This window comes from Cydia pomonella, chromosome 23 (genome assembly GCF_033807575.1).
Source record: "Cydia pomonella isolate Wapato2018A chromosome 23, ilCydPomo1, whole genome shotgun sequence".
NCBI classification, from domain to species: Eukaryota; Metazoa; Arthropoda; class Insecta; order Lepidoptera; family Tortricidae; genus Cydia; species Cydia pomonella.
In genome coordinates, this window is record NC_084725.1 from 9,369,997 (window position 1) to 9,384,386 (window position 14,390).

The window sequence follows — 14,390 nt, forward strand, 5'->3', positions numbered from 1 at the left end:
TTTGGCCTTGGCAGGTTTCGCCATTTAAAATCATAATTTCGACCTGAAGTTCGGTTTCGCCCAAAAAACTGCAAACCCAAAACTGTGTTTCCAGTAATGTCCGATCGAATTTCGGTTTTGGCAGAATTCGGCATAAAACTCATGTTCCATGAACCTAGTTTCGGTATCGGTTTAGGCAAAAAATCCGGTTTCTGTGTGGACAATGGTACTAACAGCAACACTCTTAACTGACCATATGTGGGCCTTATGTATTTGCAATAAGGTGTAAGATCTATCAGTTAACAGAGTAATCAATGGTACAGTAAATGAGGTTAATGACATGGCCATTTGGCACAGATTAAAATACCATATCAATATCATAATCACTTTGTTTATCACTCTATCAGTGATAAGTTGTGTTAATGAATGTTATCAATCCTTTGCACTACTTTTTTCTATAATATAAAGAGTGTGAAAAAGTTTATAAGCATCTCATTTCAACGCGAACGCAGAGCGTTGTCCGTCAGAGCTAATATAATAGCTCGCAGGTTTGCTCACTGTTCTAAAGATGTAAATGTCACCCTTTTTAGGGCTTACTGTACAACCTTCTACACAAGCAACCTGTGGGCTGATTATACTCATAAACGGTACAGCGCTCTGCGTGTTCAATATAATAATGCTTTCAGAGTGCTCATGGGTCTGCCCAAATTCTGTAGTGCATCGGGGATGTTCGCGGAGGCGCGGGTAGACTGCTTCTACACCACCATGCGCAAGCGAGCGACATCCCTTGTGTGCAGAGTGAGGGCCAGCTCCAACAGCATTCTAAGTATGTTAGCAAACAGATTGGATTGCATGTATTTGAATAACTGCTGCTTTATACACGCACGCGGTAATAAATAATTGTACTGTATAACACATTGATCCGTGATGGTCTTAAATAAAGAAATTAATTAATAATAAGACTGCTCATGGTGGCATGGGAGCTTATAAAATGCACTAATAAAATGCAAAAAAGAAGCATTCAAGACCTAGCAAAAATTGGACTTTGAAGAAGATTGTGAAAAGCATGTCACACTTATAAAGATAGTGAAGACCACAGTAGCCCGATCAAGAGCAGTTACAAACAAAAACTTCTACAAGATACTGAAAAAGCAGAAAAAATTAATTAATTAATTAATTAATTAAAGCACTATTTACAAAAATAAATAAATACATAAGAAACACCCAACCCTTGTAACGTCAAACAGAGACATAAACAAAAGATGAAATGAGTACTTTGAACAGCTTATGAATGGAGAGGCTAAAATGAACTAGAACTCATTTGTATCTATGAATGTTCCATTTTTATCAGACAATCCAGTTAATCAGTTATCAGCTCTGATTATTTGTATTAATAAACATGTTTTGACTTCTTTGTTTGATGCAGTGCATAGATAAATTAATTGATGATTATAATGGTTCATGGTTTAAGATATTTATTTCTCAAAACATTACAATAATCACTTACTAGGAAATACATGTTTTAACATTATACAAAGGGGAGGGTAATTATTATAATTCTGTAATGATGTATGTACTTAATTTACGTTAGGACTAGAAAGAGTTGCATTGGTAAGTCTGAGTTTCCAGATCAAGCATTTGGTTTTTATTAAATTTTAGGTTTAAAACTGAGTAATTTATTTTATTTCATTTTATCTGAAAATATGTTTCCATAATCTTACACACATAATATCCAATGCGCCATGAAACATAATAATCATGCTACTTCAGATTATTTCATTATTATACTGCATAAAATATCTGATAAATATCCTAATGCAAACTTTAGCACATTTCTTAAAAACTATGACCATTGAGTATTGTTCCGGGCATACTAATTTTAACATCTCAATGAAGTTTTAGTACAATTAGTTGAAAGATGTGAAATGCACAAAGGTTAATCTTACATAGATCAAAAACAATGCAAAGCTTCTACTATGTACTTGTGCAGATAAATATGGTTCTATTTTCTTTAAAAATTTGTTTGTAGTTTTACATGTATATTCACTGTATAATTGTTGGTGCAATAAAGAATATTTACTTACTTACGTAAAAACTAACAAAACATCTATATAACTGAGGAAAAAATGTTAGTAATCATCACACATAAAAGCCTTACGAACAGGATTAGAACTCAAGACCACAAGCTTCATAGGCAGGGTTATTATACTTAGTGGCCATTCCTTATCCTTTGCAGTGATAGGCTGTCGACTCCCGACCAAGTATGTCATTTAAATTTTGATTAATTGAAATTAAATCAAAATTCCAACAGCTCCAAAATTGCATATGCCACATCCGGTTATTCCGAGACATCTAAATTATGTTTACATGCTGCCACTGTGTGTTAAGATGTTAATCTTCTTTTACATTTGTTGACCTAATATGATCAGTCTTGCCAATTAGAATATTTTGTGTTTTATAATATAAAAATAAATCTAGTTTAATTTAACATTATAAAAAAATATGTATTTTTATATATAGACTTGGTGTCCGATTAGAACAATTTTAGTCATGCTTTATTAAGAGCATTAAAGGTCACACTGCCGCGACAATGGCCGAAGAGGTCATTTAATTAATATTTCACTACCCAGGCGCGCAATACGCAATACATTTGCAAATAATATTACTCAGCCTCGGACACGGGATGAGATTGACAGATACGGATGTTCCGGAGAGGCGTGAACATCTCGATGTGATGATAACCACCAATCCCAACCACTAATCTACACTTAAAACACTAAATAAAGATAACGTTACTCTTTACTCACCGTAAATTTCCTTGCTTTCGTTGTAATTAGCTGCATTATCACAATGAACGCACAAAATAAATATAATAAAAATGGCTCCTAACATACACCGAATATACATTTTATAGCACTATATGCACGCAGGAACGTGCGTGAACTGTTAAAAGGCATCCATAATCCACATTTTCACTTAAATAACGAATAAATATGGAAATAATCCACTTAATAAGTCAAAAAATCCTTAAATTAAAGTAAGCTGCCTTCGGTCGAGACCCCGCCGTCTGTCATTAGTCTTGTCAATAAACAATTAATGTTGCCATGTAATCTCTAATTTATAGCTTCGCTAAAACCATGCTAAAACTGTCACAGCAAAGAAAGAGAGTGGCAACAAAATCACTAATAAAAAAATAAAAATTGTCTGTGTTAAAACTCTATTAAAATATAATATATTTTTTATCAAATAAAATAATCTTTGTTATTTTATACTTTAAATATCCTCAAAAAATCTCTATCGAAATGAATAAGATATCATATTATCCAAAATCACATAATATAATATCCAGTGCATTCATATAATACATCTATTCTAAAATTTAGATATTATAGATTGTTTACAAGAATTAAAATGTATTTTTGGAATTATTATATTTTAAAATTTGACAGCGGACGTGAAAAATATTATAAAATGTTCATTCCACTGGCAACATTAGGCACCTGATTGTTTGTTCGGCAGAGTTCGGCTTTGGGTGCAGCCGCTTTGTGAATTTGTTTTTGTTTTAATTAAAGTAATAGTGAGTGATAACGGTGTAACACTTTTTGTAAAATGATCTAACCACCGTGCAATGTCTTTTACACAGCGTGATTGCGTGCAGTGTTTGTGAAAAGCAGTCGCTTCCGCCATGACGATGGCTCTCTTGATCGGGAAGTATTCCATGATTCCTGTATACGTTTTATGTATCGCGCTCTGCTATCCTGTTTCGGGTGAGTAATTAACTATTTTACGTTGTTTTAATTGAACCTTTATTTCTTTTGTGGGGTCTTTTACCGCTGCTTAGTGTCGTGAGAGTAGGTGTTATCTTGTGCGGCGCGCATTTTTTTTGTTACCTGTTTATGTATTATGACACAGGATATGTTTTGCCAGGATGTGATGTTATACTTAATTTTTCACCAGTGGTCAAAGATAAAGTGCCGGGCTGTATTTCATATAGTATTATGGTTCCCAAAAGCCGGTTCGCGGCTCTTGCGTCCATCGTAACCCTATTCGTTTGCACTTAATACGAAATATAAAGTTAAGCCTTGTAAAGAAATAATTATAAAGTTTTTTGCAATGAATAATCGAACTCGAATTGGCTCGATTTGATTCTGCATTAATAGAAGAAAAGATACTGTACTTGAAAACACTAGAATTTCCCATATGTGTCCATTGATAATAATAATTTAAAATGAAAAACAAAAATACAGTACATTTACCGAAATACCACTGAAACAAACACATTTTAGCGTTGGAAATATTAATGTATCTACTCCTTCTCTGGTATGAACCTTATAAGTATATTTCCACCACTTTTGCAATAATAATAATATATGTTAATTGGATTAAAGATACAAAAATGACTCATATCAACATTTATAATATTAATTACATGTTTTTTTTTGTTTGAATGTATCATAACATATTATTGATAAGGATAATATTATATTTTGTTATCCTTCATCAGACCATAAAAGTGGTATTTATATTTTTATGAAATACATTTAGTATGGCAAATATTTTTGTTGTTAAATGTCTCATAAAATGGGTATATGTTCTTAATAACTAAAAAAGAAAAGGGGTAAGAAAATGTGTACTCCGTTTGAATGAAAGAAAAAATAATGGTTTATTATGAGTGAGCCAAAGCAGATAAATCCTATATATCAATCAATTTTCTATAGCTTAGCATATCTACCTAATATACTTAACTAGGAGTTACACAAATGAGGGCTACTGTATTTGTGCTTACCAGTTGGCACCACTGTAGATGGTGGCCCAGAAAACAGCGCTCAAAAATTCTGCTATGCTTTTTTTTAAAATATGATCTAATATACACAAAAGTATTTTAACATCTAATTTTGCAGTTTTTTAAACCTGTTTAATTTTGCGTTTATTTTAATTAGCCCTTTATTAAAACCACTATCATTTATTGTACTATATCTAATGTTTACTATGAATAATTAAAAATATAAAGAAGATTTACCACAATTATGTATAAGGAGTGAATATTCACGATAAAAAAAGTCTATGTCTTTTAAGTCTATGTACAGTTTTAGTCTTATCCAGTAATTTTGAAGCCAGTGGGTTAGGGTGGCTTGCTAGGCGCTCAATATAATTGTTTGTGAATTTTTTGATCTCCTCCTTTATGGTGGTCATATTGAGATAATCGTGTATTTCATCGTTTCGGGTGAACCACGGTGCGTTGGCAATCACTCGAAGGATGGCGTTCTGTGCTCTTTGATTACATATAGATATGTAGAATAGTGTTTAAGTCTAGTGTTCCAAATTAATATGTATGAGGCATTATGTTACTCGAAATAAACGAATTTTAATTTAATTTAATATATATATATATATATATATATATATATACAGGTCCCTCAAATTTATATTAAGTACATCTAAAATTACATGGACTTAAATAAAAAATACTCCTTTAAATCATATAAAACTTGATTAGCCACTGCTTTAGCTGTCATTTAAATGACTTTGCCTTTAAATCATAATTCTATTACTATTTGCGGGACAGAGATGGAAATACAGTACAAAGTTACACTGTTGTACTGTATTTCCATCTCTGTCATGCAAGTAATAATAGGATCAAACAAACTTAAAGGCGAGGTCACATGTTCAAGAAGTTGTGCTGCACCTATAAGAGATTATGTTTAAACAATAATGCAATAGAGTTTGTCTGAGGCTTAGACTTTAGCTAAGCTATTTTTGCACCAACTTGAATAGAACCAAATGAGGGAATCATTATAAACATCATATTTTCATATGAATTTGATATGAATAATGACATTGCCACAGTTTGTTTTTTTTTTATGAGTTCTTTAGTTAACATTGTATATTACAATCTAATTACTTAATCTAGTGTACATTTTCATCCTAGATAGTAATAACAGTAAATTAATACAGTTTAGTGAGCTATAGGCGCTCATTATAAACTTTTTAACAACTCGGTGTTTATAACATTGAAATGAGTAATATCATACTTACACTAATGCTTAGAAGTAAACAACAGCATAACTATTATTACGTTCTCTCAGATAGCTTACGTTTGTTGCATACACACACTTTGTTATTGCAAATGTGGAGTTAAAGACGCTCAGCATTATACATTGACCCACCTGTTTCTGTCTCCATCACACGCCCTTGATACCGGCAGGCAATGACACTGACAGAAAGATAGAAATAGGTAGTTCTGCGATAGGCAGACACTCATATTGGCACGTCAGTGCATATTGAGTGATCAGCACATTTAATGTAGATCTTGCGCCTCCACTCGATAAGGGATTTCCTCTTCTGTCACGTACAATAAATATATATAATGATAGAATAGCAAGTATTTGGGAGATTCAAGTGTACAAGCTGGGAGACAATACATCTGTTAACCTGTATACTGTGTTATGTGATTCAACCCCTCCACCCCGGCGCTCTGCCTATTACATGGCGACCGTAGACACGAATTCTGTGTGAGGATACTGCGGATATAAAATCATCATGGACGACGACAATGAAGAGGACTTTGAGGACGAGTCGGTGGCGTCGAGCTTACCCAGTGATTTATTGTTTTGTTAATTTGGGTAATCAACGTACCAAGATGGGTGGTCTGAAACGGAGAATGAGATCATAATGATAAACGAAGGAAAATGTTATGGTAACCGCTGCCAGTATCAGTATTGCTTCATTGGCTTCGGCGGGTTTGGATTTGTCGGAGGTCCGGGATGTCGTCGGCTACGCGTCTGGTTACGCATCGCTGCCGGGTGCTGGAGTGTCAAGCGGTATGGCGAGCGATTCTTCGTGAAAATGTTTAGGTGATATGTTTATGATTAGTTTTTTTTTTTTTTAATTTTCATGTGTTATATTTGTGTTTATTTTGTTTAATGAGTAGTCTAGATAAGTTATTAGGGGGGGCCAAGTGTTAAAAGTTGGAGTCCTTAGTAGAGCAATATTGTAAGGAAAAGAAGTTGCAGCTGTGGATTTTGATGTTGAGGTGAGCGGATATTCTCGGCGATTAGCAAATCGGGGATTTTTAATTTATTAAGGTCGGATACGGTACGAGTATCGAAAATTACCGATGTTTATTTAGAGATGCCTCTTTCTTTGCATTCTAAAAATGATTGTATCGAATTTGTTTCTGCACACTCAAACTATAATCGCGGTGCGATTAGTGCGAGTCAGCAAGGTCGAGGACGGGTGTTTTCGCGAGTAGGCAGAAATCATGTAGTTTCTGTACGTTAGGCGGATAGTGTAATGTCAATGTTAGTCAGCACGTGATTTAGGTGGATGACATGTGTATGTAATGAATTTGTGTTTTTTTCGTGTCTAACGAAGATTATGTAAATATTTGGTATTATAATACTAGTTATCACATAGATGTAACTTGTTTAGAAAGAGAATTATCAAGTTTTGTTTTTTTACGGATTATAAATAGATAAGGATTACTGGTTGAGGAATCTAACGGATTATACTTAAACAAATAAACTGGACACGACACTATGATACTACGTCTTTGGAGCTTACCCAGCCTAGAGTAGTAGATATCATGAAAATGACGCAGGAAGTTCCAGAATTAATAATTTGGTCGAGTAAATAATGATAAGATGGATAGAATATTCGGAACGTCCCGGTAAAAATGACACTGATGATGTTGTTACGTAAATTCTGCAATATGCATAAATCAAGATTCTCTATTGACGAAGGCACGCTTAGACGTATCGTTACGAGACTTGGTTATACAGTGCAGAAGTTTAAAATATGATACTGATAATGCTGTTGTGTGAACTCTATAATTTATATGAATCAAGATTCTCCATGAACGAAGGCACGCATAGACGTATCGTTACGAGACTTGATCATGTTATGGAAAGGTCCCAAAGTAGACATTAGGATTATTTATGGCTCTTTGTGGAAAAGTTTAAATATAGTAGAGTTGTTCTATATTAAAATGAGCACAAGTAAAAAGGATGTTACAATGTTGATTAATTAAGGTCTTTCGCGCGGGACATGATGAATTACATAGGTTATGTAGGAACTATTTAGTTTTTACTTATAAACGAACCTACCGATCGGGAAATGATTTAAAGGATTATTACTGTTACTAACTAGTGGATATGCTGGTAGAACTAGAATGATTAACGGTATCCAGAAGAGGTACGAGTATTATTGGGAAAACTGAATTAAGTATGTAAAACGATGTAAAGATTGTCAGGAGCAGAAGTTTAGCAAACGGAAGGTAATAATTATAGTTATAATTTATAACTACCTATCACAGCTACAGCATCTGTTGAGGAGTAACTTTTAGATTGGTTGGACTTGGATAAAACATGATATAAGTATGTTGTAACTTTTAAATGTGAAATATTACTTGTGAAATGCAATAGTTGTGTTAAAAATAATTTAATTTTAAAAGGAAATTGTAATTCAAGCATTGTTAATTTTAAGGTGATTTAGTATTAATTAAGAATGAATGTTACAATAAATTAAATGACCTATATTTAGGACCATGTAAAATAAAAGACATAATAGGGTCTTATTTAGTACATAAGAATAGAGTAAAGTTGTATTACCAATAGTGTTCTTTTCAGGGGAGGGAACCCCTACCTTTTCAGGGGAGGTGCGATAGGCAGACACTCATATTGGCACGTCAGTGCATATTGAGTGATCAGCACATTTAATGTAGATCTTGCGCCTCCACTCGATAAGGGATTTCCTCTTCTGTCACGTACAATAAATATATATAATGATAGAATAGCAAGTATTTGGGAGATTCAAGTGTACAAGCTGGGAGACAATACATCTGTTAACCTGTATACTGTGTTATGTGATTCAACCCCTCCACCCCGGCGCTCTGCCTATTACAGTTCAATGTACGAAATTCCTCAGGGTTACTTTTCTTCAACTTGGTCCTACTCTATAAAATATTTGTAATTAAACCGATTGATCATTTCTGCACCTTATTTAGTTGGAGTAAGTTTACAAATGTCATCGAGAATGTCTCTATTTATAATGCACCTACCAACAATGGATTTATTATAAAACGTCACAAATGTCCTTGAAATAAGATTCAAATTAGTTTGAAACATGATTTAGACTTTAACACAGATTGACACATTGTAACATAGCAGAAATATCCAATATGACATGATGCATTGTTTTCTGCAATGATAATGATAAATGGTTATTAACCACTGACTATGACACAGTTATATTAATAACTTAAGAGCAACTTTAAAGAGTATTTATTGTGTTTTCTGTAAAATAACCACCTCCTTTTTCAAAATTGGAAGAAAACTCCTGGACTCAATAGTGTTTAGTATTCATTTTATAAAATGTAAAGTATGTTATAGTATAATTATAATTAAGTGAATAATTACAAATTAATAAATATTGTCCTATTCTGCCTGAAACACAGGAACTCCTAGTTCAGGCACTTGTAAACTTTTCCTTATCCTTAATCCTTAGTCTTTAAGTGCTACCACTGTACTATACTTTTTTCATGGGCCTTGTTGTCTGAATCAAATTTTAAATAAATAAACAAAATAAACTGGATCCAAATACCTGAAGACTGAGAGAAGTGGAAATCAATGGAGGAAGCCTTCACCTGAATAGGAGGGGTAAAATGCATAAAATAATACATTTTTGGCAAAAATAAAATTTTTGGTACAAGCTTTTATCGCTGACTATACTTTTCTTTCCACAGGCAACTAATGCTCATCGAGACAATTCTAACAACCCCAATCACAATAAGTTTGCATTGTTTTATCACAGAGTTCCCATGGCAATTTAATTATGTATGCAAAATTTCAGCTAAATAGCCAAGTCCACACAGAGAGGCAATTTCCTCACGCACAAACCGGCCGAGGCACGTCTACACTGGCGGGTTTGTGCGTGAGGAAATTGCCTCGCGCGTATGCTCGCTCTGTGTGGACCTGGCTAATGGGTAATGGGGAAGTGGGTCAAATTTAGCTTTCGTGATTGGACCCACACTAACTAACTAACAAGGCAAGTTAAAGAAAAGCTTGTAACAAGTGAATGACCCTACATTTAATAGTTAATACATTTCAATAATAGATTTGTGAGTCACTAGTGAATATAAAATATGTTCAAATATAGTCTTCTTTTCCCTAACGATTATAGTAATAATAGTTGTGCTATGACATCATGAGGATATCAATTATTTAATGTAAAATTATATTTGAATAAAAAGAACAAAACCCGCTTTTTTCCATAATGATATTGATAACTATCTTTATCTGTTATGATATGAATACAGTTCATCCATCCAATGTACACATGATGATACATTCAGAACAAAACATCGACACGAACAAAGTTCCAAAAATATGTGCACACATCCATTATTCTATACATTAAGGGAGTGTGTAGATATTTATGTCCCTTTATCCGTATCTCTATTGAAGGAAGGTATTTTAGACCTTGAGAGCAACACTCTGTTTACTATTGTGGGACCTTATTTAAATCCTTCCAGTAAGTTTCACATTTGATTGGATGATGGTGCTGCATAAACGATGTTGACACGCCGCCGCCGACGATGTTGACACGCCGCCGCCGACGATGTTGACTAGCCGCCGCCGATTTTTTTTCTGTTATGCCAATTTCACACGTTTCATGTCACTAAACAACATGTCAACTTGATAACGATCAAAATAAAATCATGACAGTTATCACGATAATTGAGTGGGTAGGTATGATTATTTATGTTATTGAATTATTTTTTTCTAACCTTGGAAGAGATACTATTAAGAGGGGGCGTAAAGCCAGGAAATTAAAAGGAAACAAAAGATATGGCGCGCTGCACGAGACTTGCGACATAAGCTAGTCGCGTGAGTTTTTATCTTTTAACGTAATTACACTGTAAATATACATATTTTCGATATATTAATTTTTATGTTTCAAGGCTTTGATGAGCCATGTTGCTTGAAATAAATGTAATACAATACAATAGGTTCCTATTGGTGTGTCACTGGTGCCACTACGTTACGAATAGGGTTTGCAATCCGGATCCGAAAAGTAAGAAATTACCTGGATCAGGATCCGGATCCGCGGATCTTCCCATACACTTCAGATCCGTCGTTCAAACCCTAGTTACGAATCAAAGGATTTGTACTATATTTAGATATTCAACGTACTACTACAAGAATATATATACAACATAGAAGATAATTGATAAAAGTATTTTCGTAATTGTTTACGTTGGAATCAAAATAGAACATCGCGAAGAAACCGGAATAATTCCAATAAGGCAGTGGTTTCTAACCTTTTCAGTCCTGTCACCCTTAAGACTAACTAGGGATGCTGATTTTACCCCTCCCAATAATCATAAATAGTCTTTCGTATAGGCCTAATCTTTGTTATCTTTAATTAAGCTTAATACCCCGTGAAATACCAGCTTTACCCCCACGGGGGTAATTACCCCGAGGTTAGGAACCGCTGCAATAAGGCCTAGTTTCGCCTCTGGGTTAGGTCAGCGCCAATTCTTGGGATAAATTGCCAAGCGGACTCTAAGTTCTCATGAGTCGTGACAACGCTAGCAAGCTGATGTTTACATTTAAATCAGTTTGGGGATAAATATATACTGCTATCATACATTCTGACGTAGAATCGTGACTCAAACCACAAAACCGTTGAACATTGTTAATGTTTCATTATTATTAATACTGGTCCTAATTGTCCCGTGATTAATGCATTTATTATCCCTCTATCTATAATTTGATTGTAACATTAAGAAGCAACTCAGATATTTCAGGGTGAATTGATGCAATGGCTGCAGATATGTTGCATACTGTAGTGGTTATGTTTATCGTAGATTGCCTGTCAAATATCAAAGGTGCGACGAAAATGGGAATGATAATTTGTAATTTTAAAAAGTTTGAATTTTATAATAAATATTTGGTTGCGTAAATTATTTTGTTTTAATCACCCACCGTATCATATCTTATCTTTCTTTTATTATATTATTATATTTTATTTATACCTTTAAACGAGCAATTCTTGCAATTTGGACAAACTTCTATTCTTGTATAAACCGTGTTTTTTGTTGATTTCCGTTAATTTCAAGGGTGCATTCCTGAGCTTAAATTAAGCAACTTTCCCAGAGACACCGGTATTCTAATTAGCTCTATTTCGAAGATAATCGACATTTTATTTTTATCTGATAAGGCCCCTACGAGCGTGTACACTTGCCTTAGGTCCTGTTTACATAATGATTAGTGTTAAGTACGAGTTAATACATTTGCTGCTAAACTTAATTACTATCTATATTCTGTTTTTTTATTCCGTAGATTAAAATGACATTTCATGTCGTACTAAGAAATGTCATGTCTTACATATGAAACGTCATTTTAGTCTACGGAATAAAAAAACAGACCTAAAGAGGATCGATGTCAGTTTTCAATTGTTTGGTTTTAGTTAAATGTAATACCCGTGTTGTTACAACAACTCTATATGCAACATTTAATGACTTTTTATAAAAATAAAGAAATAAAAATTAATAAAAAAATATACATTTTTTGGGTTCCGTACCCAAAGGGTCAAATACGGGACCCTATTACCGAGACTTCGCTGGCCGTCTGTCCGTCCGTCTGTCACCAGGCTGTATCTCATGAACCGTGATAGCTAGCCAGTTGAAATTTTCACAGATGATGTATTTCTGTTGCCGCTATAATAAGAAATAACAACTAAAAACAGAATTAAATAAATATTTAAGGGGGCTCCCATACAACAAACATATTTTTTATAAATAATGGTACGGAACCCTTCGTGCGCGAGTTCGACTCGCAATTGCCCGGTTTTTTATTTTTTATTTCCATTAAGTTTCCTTTAACGTACTTACCCATACCCCGAAGTTATCGGAATTCAATAAAAACACGATGTATATATAAATAAATATTATCGGACATTATTACACAAATTGCCTAAGTCCCTCAGTAAGCTCATGAAGGCTGTTGTATATATTTCGGGGATCTCGGAAACGGCTCTAACGATTTTGATGAAATTTGCTATATGGGGGGTTTTCAGGGGCAAAAAATCGATCTAGTTTATATGTTTTCCGAGCAAAGCTCGGTCTTCCAAATACAGATATTCGTATTTTCAATTCGACGGCCGCTAGCGGGCCTAGCGGCCCCCATGAAGCACAAAAGTGGCCTCGTTTTGTCATTTGTAGTCTGGCCATTTCGCACTTATGAAATATTCATCATAATTATGTACGTGATGGCTTCCCTTTTGTACTTCAATTATCTTTAAACTTAATGGTCATTGTAGATTTGTGGTGTTCATCAATCCTCTGCCAGCCGAAAAGCAATACATAGGCGATTTTTTTACGTAAAGGTTGAAAAATGTATGGGGCCCAATACATTCCACGACTCTTCTCTTTCCGAACAGACTCTACTATACAAGACGCTGAAAAATACCTGAGCCCCTTTGACAATACAGTTGTATTTTTGTGAGTTGTAGGCAGCTCCGATTGGTGACTGTGTCTACGTATATTAATGTTCGTATATACTCTGTTTTCGGATTTGGTAAAAGACTACCTCAATACGTCGCTCCAGTATGAGCGAAACAGCGCTATTCATGCATATAGCAATGTCCCGCTCGCACACCAAAATGGTGTGCAGATCCGCATCCAATGTGAACAACCCTGTGAGAAATCTAGTTTTTAATCCCATTCGATAAGACTGACATTACAGTCATATTTTACTTAACACTTTGCAACCCCAATTCTTGTTAGGCACCTCTCAAGTACCCCCGCAGGGAAAAAAGAAGGGTTGCTTTGGTTTTAAGGACTTGCTTTGGTTTTTGCGTCATGGTCATGGTATTATTAAACTTTCCCCGTCGAATAAATACGCTGATAATATTAACATTACGTAGAATTATATTACTAATATTTTGCTTTTGATTTCCCATGCCACTATGAACAATTTTGAATGGTGCGTCAAAAAGGTTCATTGGATTTATTTATTAACACTTGTACTCGTAATAATATTTTCAGTTACGACAATGATTATTCTAGCGGGCATTTGCCCAGCGAATAGTATTTTATGCAACCGTTGTATAAGAAGGGTATAAGTATATTATTGCAGAGGCCGGGAAAGCGCAATTCGTGGATGAGTTTCGATTTTGTCGGACGACGTGAAGCGGAGCCGACAAAGAAGACGAATCCACGAATTGCTGTTCCTGCCGAGGCATATATAGTGCTTTTCTCCAAACATGCGAGGAAATCAGGTAAAATAATCATAATTTAAACATGAACCAGCACTCAAATCGAACCTTCACATCAAAAACAATTTCCCTCTTTAATTATAAAGGCACAACTATTCTGCCATTCAGTACCGTTCAATATTCGCTCATTC

At 34.4% G+C, this 14,390-nt stretch overlaps 2 protein-coding genes across 2 annotated transcripts in view; one reads left to right on the forward strand and one right to left on the reverse strand.

The window, feature by feature from the left end:
- Positions 1-3,202, reverse strand: part of LOC133530701 (uncharacterized) — a 51,041-nt gene extending 47,839 nt beyond the window's left edge. Inside the window, exon 1 of the mRNA XM_061868721.1 lies at positions 2,787-3,202. Coding sequence (XP_061724705.1) covers positions 2,787-2,886 — 100 coding nt within the window. The 5' untranslated portion in view covers positions 2,887-3,202. The remainder of the gene's footprint in view (positions 1-2,786) is intronic.
- A 251-nt stretch (positions 3,203-3,453) lies between these two features.
- The window catches only part of LOC133530709 (tyrosine-protein phosphatase 69D), a 54,849-nt gene continuing 43,912 nt past the window's right edge, over positions 3,454-14,390 (forward strand). Inside the window, exon 1 of the mRNA XM_061868730.1 lies at positions 3,454-3,746. Within this exon, the coding sequence (XP_061724714.1) occupies positions 3,665-3,746 (82 nt within the window). The 5' untranslated portion in view covers positions 3,454-3,664. The remainder of the gene's footprint in view (positions 3,747-14,390) is intronic.